Below are 18,680 nucleotides of genomic sequence, written 5' to 3' on the forward strand. Positions count from 1 at the left end.
CCTTCCCACAATGCATACAAGAATATTATTAGTTGTTTCCAGGTCGTCTGTCCCTATAAATATATACCAGATCTCCTAAGACCAGATCTACCGATATTTACGTTTGTTTAACACCAAAGAACAGGCTACAATACTTACATCCGGACATATACAAATTGGTCCGCTACGACCACTGTTGCATATTCCTCCATTTAAACAGGGGTTAGAGGTGCAGAAGTCAATCCTTGTCTCACAGTGTCGGCCCATGAAGCCTGGCTTGCATTCACAGCGATAATCACTGATTAACTGCACACAGTTCTGGACACCAGGGTTACTGCAGGGGTTTGAGAGACATTCATTCACATCACCTTCACACCTGAATAGAGCAAGTAATAAACAATATTAGTTATCTTACAACTTCATAAACTTCTAAAAATCATAACTGTCTAAAGAGGACAGCAACTTATTTCCCCAATAAAAGGCAGAGTTTTAAGCTCAAAACTAAGTCAAACCACAGTTCTACTGTTAACTATAAAATATATTGTGGAGTTTAAATCCAAGTCTCAACACAATCTTTCTAGCTATAAAAAAATGTTATGAAGTTCACAATATTTTTATAGCTAGAGGGACTGTGGTTAGATTTAGGTTAGAAGTTTAAACCCAAGTGCTAACATACTTGCTCTAGCTATAAAAAATATTATAGAGTTCAAACCTAAATCTAACTATAGTCCCTCTAACTATAAAAAATATTATAGAGTTCAAACCTAAATCTAACTATAGTCCCTCTAACTATAAAAAATATTATAGAGTTCAAACCTAAATCTAACTATAGTCCCTCTAGCTATAAACAATATTATAGAGTTCAAACCTAAATCTAACTATAGTCCCTCTAGCTATAAAAAATATTGTAGAGTTTAAACCCAAGTTGTAATCACAATCCACATTATTGTAAACATATGTTGAAGTTTAAACATGAGAGAAAATTACAATTTTCTAATTGTGAAACAGAAAAGGAAAGAATCGCACCTTGGTCCAACAAACCCTGGTGGACAGTGACATTCGTAGCCTCCAATTTTATCAATACAGGATCCTCCATGATGACAGACACCCTCAAAACAGTCATTTACATCTATTTCACAGAGGATACCGAGAGTCCCGTGAGGGCAGGAACACAAGAAGTTATTAACCTGGTCATGACATGTCCCCCCATTGCGACAAGGGTTGGGATCACAGTCGTCTATATTGAATTCACAATTCGTACCTGCATGTGAGAAACAGAACCATTCTACACTTTATAGTTCGGGCATCCAGAAAACAATGTCAGAGTTTTTACTACCAAATAAGGAAACAAGTTACAAAACAAAACTAACCATTTGAAGTTAAAACTTCTGAAAACTATCTTACACAAAATGATGCTATAGAAGAAATCTTTCTTCAAATACAGTGTTAATACTTAAAAACCAGTAACAACACAAAGAAGCTGACTATTGAGAAATTGCACATTTATAACAAAAGTACCACAAAAACGTAACTTTAGTACCACCTTGGAAACCAGGAGAACAATCGCATCTGTACTGTCCAATCAAGTCACGGCAAGTGGCACCGTTCTGACACGGTTGTGCAGCACATTCATTGACTTTATGTTGACAGTAACTCCCCTCATATGCTTTGGAACAGATACATCGATGACTATTTCTGATGTCTTCACACGTTCCACCATTTTTACAAAGACTTCTTACTTCAGTACCTACATGGAACAGAGGAAATATTCTAATCCCTTCAGATAGAACACATTCATATTGTTTAAAACAAAGTTATTCCAAGGTTTCCTTATGGTTAAAAAAGAGAATACCAATAAACATGACGAACAACATTATACCTTTCTGGAGGGCAGCATCAGAACATGACACAATTAACACATCACACAATGTTCCTGTCCATCCAGGTTGACACACACACTTGTAGGTGTTTTTGTTCTGCTTACAAGTAGCTCCATTCAAACATGGGTTTGTGTTACACCAGTCCACAAAACTCTAAGAAAAAATAACCAGTTTCTTCAAATGCTCTGAAGACACTCTACTTTCAACTGAGAACAGATAATATCAACTTAAACTTGTATTACGGTTAAATTTGAAGGAAAATAGTAACCGTCAGATTTAAAACTTTTTTCTTAACACTGAACTTTGACAGTAATGCTGGTTTGGATTATGATATCAGTTATATCAAAGAATTAATCAATTACTAAACACTTAGTTACATCTTTGCGGCTACAGCTGAAAATGCTTTAAAATAAAACCACTTATCAAATTAGATATTTACTATTCACAACTTTTTCGGTTCTTTACTTTAATGTGTTTTTTTAGTTGGCACAAACCAACACAAGACTTGCTGTAAGACAGATATCAAACAATAATATCTTTATACGAGATAATTTCTAACTCCAGTTACTACTTTCATTGTGACCAAAACTAGGAATTCAAAGACTAAAATAGACCCTAGTACAAAAATGATCTACTTACAGATTAGAGTAAGATTTCGTTAAAATAATAAAAACCTTCACCTGAGTACATTTGAGAAGTGGACTTTTAGAGAACAAAATCAAGTTATAAGTTTTCCATCATTCCATATTATGACCTCTTGAACTCAGAGATCATGAAGTAATATTTTATTAAGATAAATGGAGCAGTTTCCAAATTTAATTTACGTTACTTAGGTGAAACTGTAGATTATGATTGCTTTAGTGCAGTTGACTGGATCTTTTTGAAGAACATGGAACACCAAGTTTAATCTATCAATAAATGTTTATAAATTATTACTTCCAACACAGATTAACTAACTAGTGTATAATAATATTTATGTAATATTATATATAGAAATAAGAGAGAATTTATTTTTCTACCTCACACTGAAGCCCAGTGTAGCCAAAAGGACAGTGACATGTGTAGTTTCCCACATGATGACTACATGTTGCTCTATTTTTACAGGGACTAGAATCACATCTATTAATTTGGAACTGACAGTTCGATCCTGTATATCCCTCAGTGCACTCACACGTGTATGAATTAATTCCATCGTGACACGTTCCTCCATTCATACATGAACTGGAAAAAGAAAAACAACTCGAGTTCAATAAATAACCGATACATAAAAATGTAAACAAATGGTTACCTACTAATCCGTGATGATGAGAAAACCAACTTGTAGAGAAAAATATATGTAAAAACGGCTGGTATGGGTAGAGAAAACACAATTGCTTTCAAACATGTGGTCAGCTATTGGTCAGTTACCTCTTTCTTTTCTTTGTAAACCTGACGATGACCGAAGGAAGTCGAAACGTTGTTCACTCCTCTACATAGTGTTTTCTCTACCCATACCAACCGTTTTTACACATACAGTTACCTACTACTACAACCTTGTTAGGCTTGCAAGAACCAAACAAATTCACTAACAATGAAAACTTTTAAGTGGTTCTTGTTGAGAGACAATAGTTGTTACACTTATGAATATAAATTAGTAACATATAAGTGTTTACTGGTAAAGCAAACCTATCACAGGACTTAGTAACATTTCACCAAGTGTTTATTACTACCATAGCCTAGTAAAGGTCAAATAAAAATTTACATTAAAGACACAAAACCAAAGTTTAGTGTGTATTATGTACCTGCATTATTAACTTGTTTTAATTCTGTTGTTCTCTTCATTAAAACAGTGTATAATTCATATTAAAACTACAGCACTAACTCAAAACAGTTCCACACTCTCCAATGTAGTGTTAAAAGTGTTCAGAACTCACGAGCACAGTGCTTTTGTAGCTAAATTGGTATCAGTTTGGTTTGATATTTACCCAAAGTCACCCACTCACAATTCAACACATAACTGAAGATTTCCCTGTTGGTAAGTACATTTACACATTCATAAGTGAGGGTCCTTTAACAGCTAAGTCTCTGCCACAAGTTAATTCTCACCTTGTAGTACAGTCTTGGTCATTAGTTTCGCAGTTCGTCCCGCTGAATCCAAGACCACAAGTGCAAGTGTAGCTGTTCACGTAATCATTACAGGTGGCACCATTTTCGCATGGTGAGCTGGCACATTCATCAATGTCAATTTCACAGTGATCCCCCCCAAAACCAGTGAAACAGATGCATGTATACTCCCCAATTCCATCAAGACAGGTTCCTCCGTTCTGGCAGGGAGCTGATATTGGGCAAGATCAAAATATATAGTTTTTATACTTTAAAGAATTATTTAGTATTAACACCAGCAGAATAATATTTATTTTATTTTCTACAACATCAACAAAAACCAAATATGACATTTTTAAATATACACATCTAAGTTTTATAGAAATATTCTTACTACATATCTACTTTCTCAACTCGTACATGGCAAATGCAAACTTTTATTTTCTTTTAATGAAGAGATAAATATATTCATCACAAGTTGTCCATTTTTTACACAATTACAGTAATTAGAAGAACAAACTACTTTGCCCACACTATTCATGATACTGTAAGATGGTGTTAAACCTACAAGAGGCACAATCATCCGTGTTAATCGCACAGTCTCTTCCTTCAAAACCTTCAGCACAAGAACACGTGTATGATCCGTTGGTGTTGATGCATGTAGCACCATTACGACACGGAAAAGAAATGATACATTCATTGATGTCTTCATCACAAAGTCTACCTGCAAGTAGTGAGGAAATAAGAAGACTTATTACCAAATAATCACTGGTGATGCAAGCTCTAAGTAAACATTAAGAAACATTAAAAGGTCTTGTATTATCCATATAACCAAGTTCACTGATGATGCAAGCTCTAAGTAAACATTAAGAAACATTAAAATGTCTTGTATTATCCATATAACCAAGTTCACTGATGATGCAAGCTCTAAGTAAACATTAAGAAACATTAAAAGGTCTTGTATTATCCATATAACCAAGTTCACTGATGATGCAAGTCAATGTTATCAAATGTTAAAAGGTCTTGACTTACCTGTATAACCAAGTTCACAGGTGCACGAGAACTCCAAGTAGTTTAAGGAAGGCCTACACACTGCTCCGCTTCTGCACTTGTTTGGACTGCATGGGTCTAGTTCCGATTCACATCTGTGACCAGTGTATGGGGCCTTGCACACACACTTGTAGGCATTTACTAAGTCGATACAAGATCCCCCATTCAGACACGGACTGCTAGCACAGTCATTCATATTGATTTGACAGTTCTGTCCAATATATCCTGGCAGACAGGTACAGGAATAGCTAGCAAGGGCATCATGGCAGCTGCCACCATGTTGACATGGGTTGGACTGGCATTCATCTGTGTCTAGCTCACACCGATGACCTCCATATCCTTTAAAGACACAAATACTTCACTGTGACAAAAAAGACAGATGCACTGTTTGTGGCTTGTTTAGTTTTGAATTTTGCACAAAGCTAGCTACACCTAATTTAGCAGTGAGAGACATTAGAACATTTCCATGCCAGAAAGGGAGAAGATGTTACATGGGACAAGGGATTTGAACCAGCAACCTGCAGCTTGCAAATTGAGTGCCCTAACCATCTGTCTAAGCCAGGCCAATTTGGATTTTACAGGGAAATCACATAGATACACCTTATGTCACCAATCTTATTAAACAGAACCAAGATAAGTTAAAACTGCAAGTAAAAAAATTATCAAAGAACAGACATGCCACCTAAAGATTAAAAAACAATTATCCAACAGTTATGAGGAAAAATACGTACAATACTGAAAAAGAAACTGTCAACAGATGGAGCACATCAGGTCATATTAATATTAGAACATAAAGGGTTTGAAAGTTTTTTTAAAGTGGACAAGATGAACCACCAACAGTTAAAACAGCTATGTGTCAGTTGTGGTCAGTAGAAATTCACTACGAGCATTTTCTGCTTGACCATACAGAATTTTTTCATAGTTTTAAACAACTATGTAAGCCTTTCAAGTAGATATCCCAGCAGGTACTTAAAATTAAACATTGTACATCTTACCTGGAGGACAGTGGCAAATGTATTTGTTGAGTCCATCTTCACATGTGCCATGATTTAAACACGGGTTGCTTGCACATTCGTTCACATCCGAGAGACAGCGAGCATCAAAATATCCCCTCGGACAGTCACACTTGAATCCGTTAACGAGATCTATGCATTTTCCTCCATTTGCACAGGGGCTGCTTGCACATTCATCTATGTTGGTCTCACAATGGACACCTGATCAAAGTGAACAAATTATTTACTTTTCAAATGTCCTACTTATTATGACTCCATAACCTTGTTTTGTAATAATCCAGTTGGAGTGTTGAATAGACTAACAAATTTTATTCAAAAGCTGTCACTCATGACCCAAAAATACCTGTAGTGGTTAAAAACACAAACTGTCATATTTAACAGACAACTTACAAGCATTGAAAACATACAAATATTTGTCTCAAGATGTCTTAAATAATTACAATTATTTTTGATAAAATATGTATCATTAATTTGATTTATAAGCAGCCTATAAAAAAATGTGCTAGTAATAATGTCAAGCAGTCTTACCTGTAAAACCAAGAGCACATCTGCACGTGTACGAGTTAATCCTATCTTCACAGGTGGCGCCATTTCGACAAGGATTGGAGAAGCATTCATTCACATCGTGCTCGCAGCTCGGTCCAAATGTCCCAGGTCGACAGCGACACTGATAACCGTTGATGAGGTCCTCACACAGACCGTCGTGCTGACAGGGGTTACTGACGCACTCATTGATCTGGGTTTGACAGAGAAAGCCCGTATAGCCAGGATTACAGTTACAGCTATACGTGTCAATCCCATCCATACACTCTCCATGGTGGCATGGCGAAGAGTGACAGTCGTTAATATTAGTATCACAACTTGGTCCCGTGAAACCTGAGAATAAAGAAAACATAAACACTCAAAATGATGCCATGGCGAAGAGTGACAGTCGTTGATATTAGTGTCACAACTTGGTCCTGTGAAACCTGAGAATAAAGAAAACAAACACTCAAAATATATATTTACCTCTGAATAATTATTCCTACCAATGTTTTTAGCTTCAGACAGGTTGGTTGTTGTTAAGCAAGAAATACACAATGGACCACGTTTGCTCTTCTCACAATGAGTATTAAAATCTGATTTCTAGCATAAGTCTCCACAATTACTGCTGACCCAATGGAGGGACTATCTCTTAGAATATAAAATATCCTGTTTCCAGGTTCACATGGTCAAACTATTAATAACTATTTATAAGTTGTGAAACAATGCATTTATTCACTGTTTAGATACAATTTAGAAATTCAGTGCACACCAGAGTGAGACCGGGAATAAGAAACACCCCAAGAAAATAATTTTTAAACTGATCCTACAGTGAGTCTGTGGGATTCCTGAGAAAACTAAAAAGAATGCTGCATGGTCTATAACTGTTCATACAATTCACAAACTAAACAGTTAGGATTTCCAGTACCACATGAACCTACAGATCTACATGACCATAAAACTGAATGGACTGAAACTGATTTATAGAATAGGAATTTTAAAAAGATAATTTAATTATTTATCTGCAAGTAATTAACAAGATCAGAAACTGATCAGGTCACATTTAAAATAATAACAATATTCACAAATTGTTCGATACGTCATTATTCCAAACTTGCACACAATATATAAAAACATTACACAAACACAAACCTATAAACAATACAGAAACTTTTTTTGACATCGTGTATTCTTCAGTACTCCATACTTAAATACACAACGGCCAGTGACTCAAAGAGAATGTTTAAAATTGCAAAGGAACATTCCAAAACATTCCCCACGATGCTTCAAGTGAACAATACATACAGATAACCCTTGGCTGGCTAGATGTGAAAGTGAACAATACATACACATAACCCTTGGCTGGTTAGATGTGAAAAACCAACAAATAGAAAAATGTTTTTGCTCAGATAACCAATCTTAATAAAACTGTAAGACCATTAAGTGATGGCTTTTCTAACATTTAACTTTACCAAGTTATTTTATATTATTCACTACCAGTGAGATAAAGATATTGAAGAATCTCATGGCTCTACCCATCACAATACTCAGTATAATGAACTGATCACAAATAATGTTGAATTTTCATTGTTAACAGATCAGCAGACAACGGGTAAGTTACCTGATGACTCGAGACTTGTTAACAGATCAGCAGACAGTGGGTAAGGTACCTGATGACTCGAGACTTGTTAACAGATCAGCAGACAGTGGGTAAGGTACCTGATGACTCGAGACTTGTTAACAGATCAGCAGACAGTGGATAAGGTACCTGATGACTCGAGACTTGTTAACAGATCAGCAGACAACGGGTAAGGTACCTGATGACTCGAGACTTGTTAACAGATCAGCAGACAACGGGTAAGGTACCTGATGACTCGAGACTTGTTAACAGATCAGCAGACAACGGGTAAGGTACCTGATGACTCGAGACTTGTTAACAGATCAGCAGACAACGGGTAAGGTACCTGATGACTCGAGACTTGTTAACAGATCAGCAGACAAGGGGTAAGGTACCTGATGACTTCGAGACTTGTTAACAGATCAGCAGACAGTGGGTAAGGTACCTGATGACTCGAGACTTGTTAACAGATCAGCAGACAATGGGTAAGGTACCTGATGACTCGAGACTTGTTAACAGATCAGCAGACAACGGGTAAGGTACCTGATGACTCGAGACTTGTTAACAGATCAGCAGACAACGGGTAAGGTACCTGATGACTCGAGACTTGTTAACAGATCAGCAGACAACGGGTAAGGTACCTGATGACTCGAGACTTGTTAACAGATCAGCAGACAGTGGGTAAGGTACCTGATGACTCGAGACTTGTTAACAGATCAGCAGACAGTGGGTAAGGTACCTGATGACTCGAGACTTGTTAACAGATCAGCAGACAACGGGTAAGGTACCTGATGACTCGAGACTTGTTAACAGATCAGCAGACAACGGGTAAGGTACCTGATGACTCGAGACTTGTTAACAGATCAGCAGACAAGGGGTAAGGTACCTGATGACTCGAGACTTGTTAACAGATCAGCAGACAGTGGGTAAGGTACCTGATGACTCGAGACTTGTTAACAGATCAGCAGACAGTGGGTAAGGTACCTGATGACTCGAGACTTGTTAACAGATCAGCAGACAGTGGGTAAGGTACCTGATGACTCGAGACTTGTTAACAGATCAGCAGACAACGGGTAAGGTACCTGATGACTCGAGACTTGTTAACAGATCAGCAGACAACGGGTAAGGTACCTGATGACTCGAGACTTGTTAACAGATCAGCATTTCAAATGGTATAATACCTGATGACTCGAGACTTGTTAACAGATCAGCTAGACAAGTGGTAAGGTACCTGATGAAACAAGACTTGTTAACAGATCAGCAGACAACGGGTAAGGTACCTGATGACCATCGTTCAGACTTGTTAACAGATCAGCAGACAACGGGTAAGGTACCTGATGACTCGAGACTTGTTAACAGATCAGCAGACAACGGGTAAGGTACCTGATGACTTGAGACTTGTTAACAGATCAGCAGACAACGGGTAAGGTACCTGATGACTCGAGACTTGTTAACAGATCAGCAGACAACGGGTAAGGTACCTCATGACTCGAGACTTGTTAACAGATCAGCAGACAACGGGTAAGGTACCTCATGACTCGAGACTTGTTAACAGATCAGCAGACAGTGGGTGAGGTACCTCATGACTTGAGACTTGTTAATGGTAACCCTATTTCAAATGAAATAACAAGAGGTACCCTAAAAATTATACAGAAAAGCTACTCTTATTTCTATAGTGGGAAAACATCTAAAAGTTGGGTAAACAAAACTTTTAGTGAATTATGATACACAAAGGAGAAGCACAGTGTGACAACGCTTGGTTACCATTGTTAAGACTACACGTTTACAATGAAGGCACAGTGTGACAACGCTTGGTTACCATCGTTCAGGCTCCACGTTCACAATGGAGGCACAGTGTGACAACACTTGGTTACCATTCTGTTTAGACTACAGGTTCACAACTGAGGCACAGTGTGACAACACTTGGTTACCATTAGTCACACTACACGTTCACAATGAAGGCACAGTGTGACAACACTTGGTTACCATCGTTCAGACTCCACGTTCACAATGGAGGCACAGTGTGACAACACTTGGTTACCATTAGTCAGACTACAGGTTCACAACTGAGGCACAGTGTGACAACACTTGGTTACCATTAGTCACACTACACGTTCACGATGGAGGCACAGTGTGACAACATTTGGTTACCATTAGTCAGACTACACATTCACAATGGAGGCACAGTATGACAACACTTGGTCACCATTATCATGTTTAATACAGTTCAGAATCACCTCATGCCATTGAATAAGTGCTCTGTTACTGGAAATAATATTTTAGGGTACATTTATAGACAAACATATAAATCATCAGTTAGACCTAAATTGAACTGCCATATACTGTTTCAATCTTGTTATCTGATAAAGGATATTGGTTAAATGGAAAAAGATTAATGGTGGCTATTAAGATGATCCTGGGATAGGAAATATTAGAAATATTAAGGTCTGACTTAAAATCTTTACAAAGAGAAGGTTAAGAGGTAGTGCAACTGAAGAATTATTTGGAAGATAACTGTGATAAAGGTAGTGGAGGTTAGTACTCTACTAGACACTTGCTTACTGTGGACGGTAGTGGAGGTTAGTACTCTACTAGAGACTTGCTTACTGTGGACGGTAGTGGAGGTTAGTACTCTACTAGAGACTTGCTTACTGTGGACGGTAGTGGAGGTTAGTACTCTACTAGAGACTTGCTTACTGTGGATGGTAGTGGAAGTTAGTACTCTACTAGAGACTTGCTTACTTTGGATGGTAGTGAAGGTTAGTACTGTACTAGAGACTTGCTTACTGTGGAGGTTAGTACTCTACTAGAGACTTGCTTACTGTGGACAGTAGTGGAGGTTAGTACTGTACTAGAGACTTGCTTACTGTGGAGGTTAGTACTCTACTAGAGACTTGCTTACTTTGGACGGTAGTGGAGGTTAGTACTCTACTAGAGACTTGCTTACTGTGGACGGTAGTGGAGGTTAGTACTCTACTAGAGACTTGCTTACTGTGGACGGTAGTGGAGGTTAGTACTCTACTAGAGACTTGCTAACTGTGGACAATAGTGGAGGTTAGTACTCTACTAGAGACTTGCTTACTGTGGACGGTAGTGGAGGTTAGTACTCTACTAGAGACTTGCTTACTGTGGACGGTAGTGGAGGTTAGTACTCTACTAGAGACTTGCTTACCGTGGATGGTAGTGGAGGTTAGTACTCTACTAGAGACTTGCTTACTGTGGACGGTAGTGGAGGTTAGTACTCTACTAGAGACTTGCTTCCCGTGGACGGTAGTGGAGGTTAGTACTCTACTAGAGACTTGCTTCCCGTGGACGGTAGTGGAGGTTAGTACTCTACTAGAGACTTGCTTCCTGTGGACGGTAGTGGAGGTTAGTACTCTACTAGAGACTTGCTTACTGTGGACGGTAGTGGAGGTTAGTACTCTACTAGAGACTTGCTTCCTGTGGGCGGTAGTGGAGGTTAGTACTCTACTAGAGACTTGCTTACTGTGCTTCCCTGGTAGTGGAGGTTAGTACTCTACTAGAGACTTGCTTACTTTGGATGGTGGTGGAAGTTAGTACTCTACTAGAGACTTGCTTACTGTGGACGGTAGTGGAGGTTAGTACTCTACTAGAGACTTGCTTACTGTGGACAGTAGTGGAGGTTAGTACTGTACTAGAGACTTGCTTACTAAGGAACAATAGTGGAGGTTAGTACTCTACTAGAGACTTGCTTACTGTGGACAGTAGTGGAGGTTAGTACTCTACTAGAGACTTGCTTACTGTGGACGGTAGTGGAGGTTAGTACTCTACTAGAGACTTGCTTACTGTGGACAGTAGTGGAGGTTAGTACTGTACTAGAGACTTGCTTACTGTGGAGGTTAGTACTCTACTAGAGACTTGCTTACTGTGGACGGTAGTGGAGGTTAGTAATGTACTGAAATTTTTTGTTTGTTTTGTAAAGGACCAGCAAAGTGATAAATCACAAACATCATAGAAAACTGACTTGAAAAATCTTATGTCATCATGAACTTAAGTACTTGTATTAACACTACCAGAATGATACATATATAGCCATGTAAAAATACCTAATGTAAATTAAACTTAATTACATTGTGGTGCTTTGTTTTCAAAACTATTCATTAATTACTTGTTATTGTGGTGCTTTGTTTTCAAAACTACCCATTAATTACTTGTTATTGTGGTGCTTTGTTTTCAAAACTACCCATTAATTACTTGTCATTGTGGTGCTTTGTTTTCAAAATTATTCATTAATTACTTGTCATTGTGGTGCTTTGTTTTCAAAACTACCCATTAATTACTTGTCATTGTGGTGCTTTGTTCTTTTCAAAACTACCCATTAATTACTTGTCACTGTGGTGCTTTGTTTTCAAAACTACCCATTAATTACTTGTTATTGTGGTGCTTTGTTTTCAAAACTACCCATTAATTACTTGTCACTGTGGTGCTTTGTTTTGAAAACTACCCATTAATTACTTGTCATTGTGGTGCTTTGTTTTCAAAACTACCCATTAATTACTTGTTATTGTGGTGCTTTCTTTTCAAAACTACCCATTAATTACTTGTCATTGTGGTGCTTTCTTTTCAAAACTACCCATTAATTACTTGTCATTGTGGTGCTTTGTTTTCAAAACTACCCATTAATTACTTGTCATTGTGGTGCTTTGTTTTCAAAACTACCCATTAATTACTTGTCACTGTGGTGCTTTGTTTTCAAAACTACCCATTAATTACTTGTCACTGTGGTGCTTTGTTTTCAAAACTACCCATTAATTACTTGTCATTGTGGTGCTTTGTTTTCAAAACTACCCATTAATTACTTGTCATTGTGGTGCTTTGTTTTCAAAACTACCCATTAATTACTTGTCATTGTGGTGCTTTGTATTCAAAACTACCCATTAATTACTTGTCATTGTGGTGCTTTGTTTTCAAAACTACCCATTAATTACTTGTCATTGTGGTGCTTTGTTTTCAAAACTACCCATTAATTACTTGTCATTGTGGTGCTTTGTTTTCAAAACTACCCATTAATTACTTGTTATTGTGGTGCTTTGTTTTCAAAACTATTCATTAATTACTTGTTATTGAGGTGCTTTGTTTTCAAAACTACCCATTAATTACTTGTTATTGAGGTGCTTTGTTTCCAAAACTATTCATCAATTACTTGTCATTGTGGTGCTTTGTTTTCAAAACTATTCATTAATTACTTGTCATTGTGGTGTTTTCAAAACTATTCATTAATTACTTGTCATTGTGGTGCTTTGTTTTCAAAACTATTCATTAATTACTTGTCACTGTGGTGCTTTGTTTTCAAAACTACTCATGCTGAAGAACCAATCAAGTTTCCCTCTTTGTATAAAGTTCTACATTTTTAGAAAGAAAGCAACTATGAAACTTTTAAGTACTTGATATAAACGTGTTTATGAAACTTAAACGCATTGTTCAAACGTACATGGCTAATGTGTTTTTTCCTTCTATTATAGTTTTCCTTCCTAAGCTTCAAGGGTGATGGTATCAATTATCACTAGCGACATCTTTTGATAGATATATTCATGAACATATATAAGATTTAAATAATTAGACTGGTAACACTGCACAACAAAGTTTTTGCTTCTTGAACACTGTTTGGTGTTACTTATAGATTTTTGGCTGCTGATAACGAAAATCACATCCAAATTTACCCATCACGTATCGTTTTATCGAAATCTTCATTTTAACCAGGACATTGCTACAATGTAAACACGATATCAGGACAACTGGAATCCGTCAATGCTTGCTGACTACTGTTGGACACTGCAACGTGATGCACCGGACATTGAATACAAATGAAAATCAGGTGCAAAACACTTTTAATTATGTTGAACTTAATAGCGTATTAGAAACATAAACGCAATTAAATACGTTATTTCCGGTAAACAGTTAACTGTCTATTTCTCAGAGTTCCTACGTGATGAAGCAAAACCAAAACTATATTTGTGCATACCCACCAGGTACCTGTCACAATCAGCAAAAACTTTTTAAAATAATTGTTGTGCAGTGTAATTATTGTTAATTTAAATGCATTTGAAAACAGTTCTAGAGCTCAACATGATAGGCACAGAAGTAAAGTCTTGACACTGAATCAAGATAACTCTTACCAAATCTAACTTCTTACCTGGTGGACAGTTGCAAGCGAAACTCGCGATTCCGTCAACACAAGTTGCACCGTTTCGACAAGGTTGACTAAGACAGTCGTCCTCATTAAACTCGCACTTTCTTCCAGAAAACCCGACGGGACAGAGACATCTGAAACCGTTGATTCTATCACTACATACTCCTCCGTTACTGCAGGGGTTTGGTGTACATTCATCAACATCCAACTCGCAACGTTTTCCACTGTAGCCTGTGAAACGTCGCACAAAATTAGAGATGTCGGCTGAGTGAAGCTACTCAGAGAATCATTAAATTTTATTTAAAGTTTATTTATAACGTGGTTGTTTCTGCACTGTTACACGCTACCTGGTAAAGCTTATGTTTCTCTGATTATCCTGTATCGAAAGTACAGGAATATGCACTATTTCAAGTGGGACGTTTAGGAACTAAAATACAGTGGCGCCATCTAGTAGAAATAATATTTACATTTGTTTTTTTTTGTAGCCTAAGAGGTCATTACTTCGTGTTACCTGGTACATCTGGTTCTCTTGGCGTTAAGGTAAGGATTCGTAACAAACTTGTTATTCCTGAATGAACCACAGAACAGTGAAACTTTCTACCGACAACAATATTAACAGAATATGTTTTTCAGTTTTCTTATGAACTGACTGGAGCTTATTTAGTTTATTACAAAGGTTCGGTTTCGTTAATTAAAATTAATTTTTCCTTTCGTCAGAAGTTCCTAGTAATTATAAGTGCACCCTTAGTTTCTAGAACCACTGTTCATGCGTAGTTTTATCAGTGAATACACACCTGGCATGCAAACGCAGCGAAACTCGCCCCGTTCGTCTAAACAAGTTCCATCGTTCTGACAAGGGTTCGAGTCACATTCGTTAATATTGACTTCACATCTTGGTCCAGCAAACCCCTTGGTGCAGTTGCACGTGAAGGATCCAGGGGTGTTGACACATACTCCACCATGCTCACACGGAGAACCTAACGTTGGAAAAATCACGTGAATATTTTAAGTTTCATAAAGTGGGATAAATTATTTTGCGATTTGTTTTTCATAAATGTTTATCTTTAGTCAGATACTAACAGAATGTGTGTAACTAAAAATTCATAAACTCTAGTTATGTTTAGTTTTAAAAAATATTTATAATTAAAACAATAACAGTGCATGAACAATATTGTTAAAACAATACAATACATGAACAATATTGTTAAAACAATACGTGAACAATATTGTTAAAACAATACAATACATGAACAATATTATTAAAACAATACATGAACAATATTGTTAAAACAATACAATACATGAACAATATTGTTAAAACAATACAATACATGAACAATATTATTAAAACAATACAATACATGAACAATATTATTAAAACAATACATAAACAATATTGTTAAAACAATACGTGAACAATATTATTAAAACAATACGTGAACAATATTATTAAAACAATACGTGAACAATATTATTAAAACAATACATGAACAATATTTTAAGCAACTTACCTTCTTTACATTCATCTACGTCCTCGGTACAATCGTTTCCCTGAAAGCCACTAGGGCACGAACATCGGTAACTACCGTCTGTGGGGTTCGTGTTACATATTGCACCAGCGTGGCAAGGGTTACTTGCACATGCGTCGTCCAGATGGCACAGTAGGCCTGAAAAATTTCGAATAACACTGTTAATTTGATAATAATCACAATTCACTTTCTAAAGTAACTTGTATCATAATACTTACTAATGAACAATTGTTTCTTTGTTGATTTGTAGCAAGGCTACACGAGGGCTATTTGCACTAGCCGTCCTGAATACAGCGGAGAAATGGAATGCAGCTAGTCATCACCACCCACCGCCAACTATTGAGCTACTCTTTTACTAAAGAACACTGGGATTCACCGTCACATTATAACGCCCCTACGAATGAAAGCGCGAGTAAGTTTATAGGGGCGAAGATTCTCACACTAATCCAGACCACATAACACGTTTATATTAAGCCTGTTTGAGTTCTCACACTAATCCAGACCACATAACACGTTTGTATTAAGCCTGTTTGAGTTCTCGCACTAATCCACACCACATAACCCGTTTGTATTAAGCCTGTTTAAGTTCTCACACTAATCCAGACCACATAACACGTTTGTATTAAGCCTGTTTGAGTTCTCACACTAATCCAGACCACATAACACGTTTATATTAAGCCTGTTTAAGTTCTCACACTAATCCAGACCACATAACACGTTTGTATTAAGCCTGTTTGAGTTCTCACACTAATCCAGACCACATAACACGTTTGTATTAAGCCTGTTTGAGTTCTCACACTAATCCAGACCACATAACACGTTTGTATTAAGCCTGTTTGAGTTCTCACACTAATCCAGACCACATAACACGTTTGTATTAAGCCTGTTTAAGTTCTCACACTAATCCAGACCACATAACACGTTTATATTAAGCCTGTTTAAGTTCTCACACTAATCCAGACCACATAACACGTTTATATTAAGCCTGTTTAAGTTCTCACACTAATCCAGACCACATAACACGTTTGTATTAAGCCTGTTTAAGTTCTCACACTAATCCAGACCACATAACACGTTTGTATTAAGCCTGTTTGAGTTCTCACACTAATCCAGACCACATAACACGTTTATATTAAGCCTGTTTAAGTTCTCACACTAATCCAGACCACATAACACGTTTGTATTAAGCCTGTTTGAGTTCTCACACTAATCCAGACCACATAACACGTTTGTATTAAGCCTGTTTGAGTTCTCACACTAATCCAGACCACATAACACGTTTGTATTAAGCCTGTTTGAGTTCTCACACTAATCCAGACCACATAACACGTTTGTATTAAGCCTGTTTAAGTTCTCACACTAATCCAGACCACATAACACGTTTATATTAAGCCTGTTTAAGTTCTCACACTAATCCAGACCACATAACACGTTTATATTAAGCCTGTTTGAGTTCTCACACTAATCCAGACCACATAACACGTGTATATTAAGCCTGTTTAAGTTCTCCCACTAATCCAGACCACATAACACGTTTGTATTAAGCCTGTTTAAGTTCTCACAGTAATCCAGACCACATAACACGTTTGTATTAAGCCTGTTTAAGTTCTCACACTAATCCAGACCACATAACACGTTTGTATTAAGCCTGTTTGAGTTCTCACACTAATCCAGACCACATAACACGTTTGTATTAAGCCTGTTTAAGTTCTCACACTAATCCACACCACATAACACGTTTATATTAAGCCTGTTTGAGTTCTCACACTAATCCAGACCACATAACACGTTTGTATTAAGCCTGTTTGAGTTCTCACACTAATCCAGACCACATAACACGTTTGTATTAAGCCTGTTTGAGTTCTCACACTAATCCAGACCACATAACACGTTTGTATTAAGCCTGTTTGAGTTCTCACACTAATCCAGACCACATAACACGTTTGTATTAAGCCTGTTTAAGTTCTCACACTAGTCTAGATTTCGGAAAGTTAATGCTGTTTAAAACTTTACTAAAGAACGAATCAGGCACAGATATTAAAGAAAACAACAAATGAAGATACCAGTTTTTCCTGGAAGACATTGACAGAAGAACGACCCCACACGGTCATGGCAGGTGGCGCCATTGAAACAAGCTGCGCCGGCGCAGTCGTCGATATTTTCGCTACAGTCAATACCCGTCCATCCATTCACACAAATACACGAATATCCACCCACCGTGTTTGTACAAGTGGCCCCATTCTTACAAACACTTGGCGTTAGGGCACATTCGTCCACGTCTTTACTGCAGTAAGGCCCTGAAGAAATAAACGTTACGAATCACTCATTGCATTCGACTCAACTATACGAAAAGAATAAATATATTGACCTCTGACCTCTAGGGTGCGAGGCAGCAAAATGTAAATCAGTAAACACTGGTACAATACCTGTGTAATTCGGCAGGCACTGACAAGTGTAGTCAGTAACTTCGTCACGGCAGGTGGCGCCATTTTGACACAAGTTACCTGGACAATCGTCAATGTTGACGTCACAGTTGATGCCCGTGAAACCTACAGAAAACGTAAGGTCACTATATATCACCTTCCGAATATTCAGTGTCCACACATCAGGACAGATAACTGTGCGGTTCGCTGTCAACAAGTCACATTAAACTAATTTTACAGTAAAATCTACAATGGTATCTCCAAAATCACTATTTCAACACCTATTGATAGGTACACGACACCTACTATTATAATAGGTACACGAGTTTTGTCAGTGACTTATAATGCGGTATGTAAGATGCTTGATTGAAACAGACTGGACTATAGTACAACAGGTATCATGTTAGAATGATATACATGTTTTTAAGATATA

General features: G+C 37.3%; 1 protein-coding gene across 2 annotated transcripts in view; it reads right to left on the reverse strand.

The window, feature by feature from the left end:
• The window catches only part of LOC143228698 (uncharacterized), a 56,262-nt gene that overhangs the window by 12,482 nt on the left and 25,100 nt on the right, over positions 1-18,680 (reverse strand). For both annotated transcript variants that reach the window (XM_076459974.1, XM_076459973.1), the window contains 15 exons: positions 18,251-18,373; positions 17,888-18,121; positions 15,807-15,962; positions 15,090-15,272; positions 14,299-14,526; positions 6,533-6,880; positions 5,987-6,205; positions 4,974-5,330; positions 4,510-4,665; positions 3,945-4,173; positions 2,879-3,080; positions 1,859-2,012; positions 1,523-1,726; positions 1,006-1,240; positions 139-355 (listed from right to left, as the gene is read on the reverse strand). In XM_076459974.1, coding sequence (XP_076316089.1) covers positions 139-355; positions 1,006-1,240; positions 1,523-1,726; positions 1,859-2,012; positions 2,879-3,080; positions 3,945-4,173; positions 4,510-4,665; positions 4,974-5,330; positions 5,987-6,205; positions 6,533-6,880; positions 14,299-14,526; positions 15,090-15,272; positions 15,807-15,962; positions 17,888-18,121; positions 18,251-18,373 — 3,245 coding nt within the window. The remainder of the gene's footprint in view (positions 1-138; positions 356-1,005; positions 1,241-1,522; positions 1,727-1,858; positions 2,013-2,878; positions 3,081-3,944; positions 4,174-4,509; positions 4,666-4,973; positions 5,331-5,986; positions 6,206-6,532; positions 6,881-14,298; positions 14,527-15,089; positions 15,273-15,806; positions 15,963-17,887; positions 18,122-18,250; positions 18,374-18,680) is intronic.

This window comes from Tachypleus tridentatus, chromosome 10 (genome assembly GCF_004210375.1).
Source record: "Tachypleus tridentatus isolate NWPU-2018 chromosome 10, ASM421037v1, whole genome shotgun sequence".
NCBI lineage: Eukaryota > Metazoa > Arthropoda > Merostomata > Xiphosura > Limulidae > Tachypleus > Tachypleus tridentatus.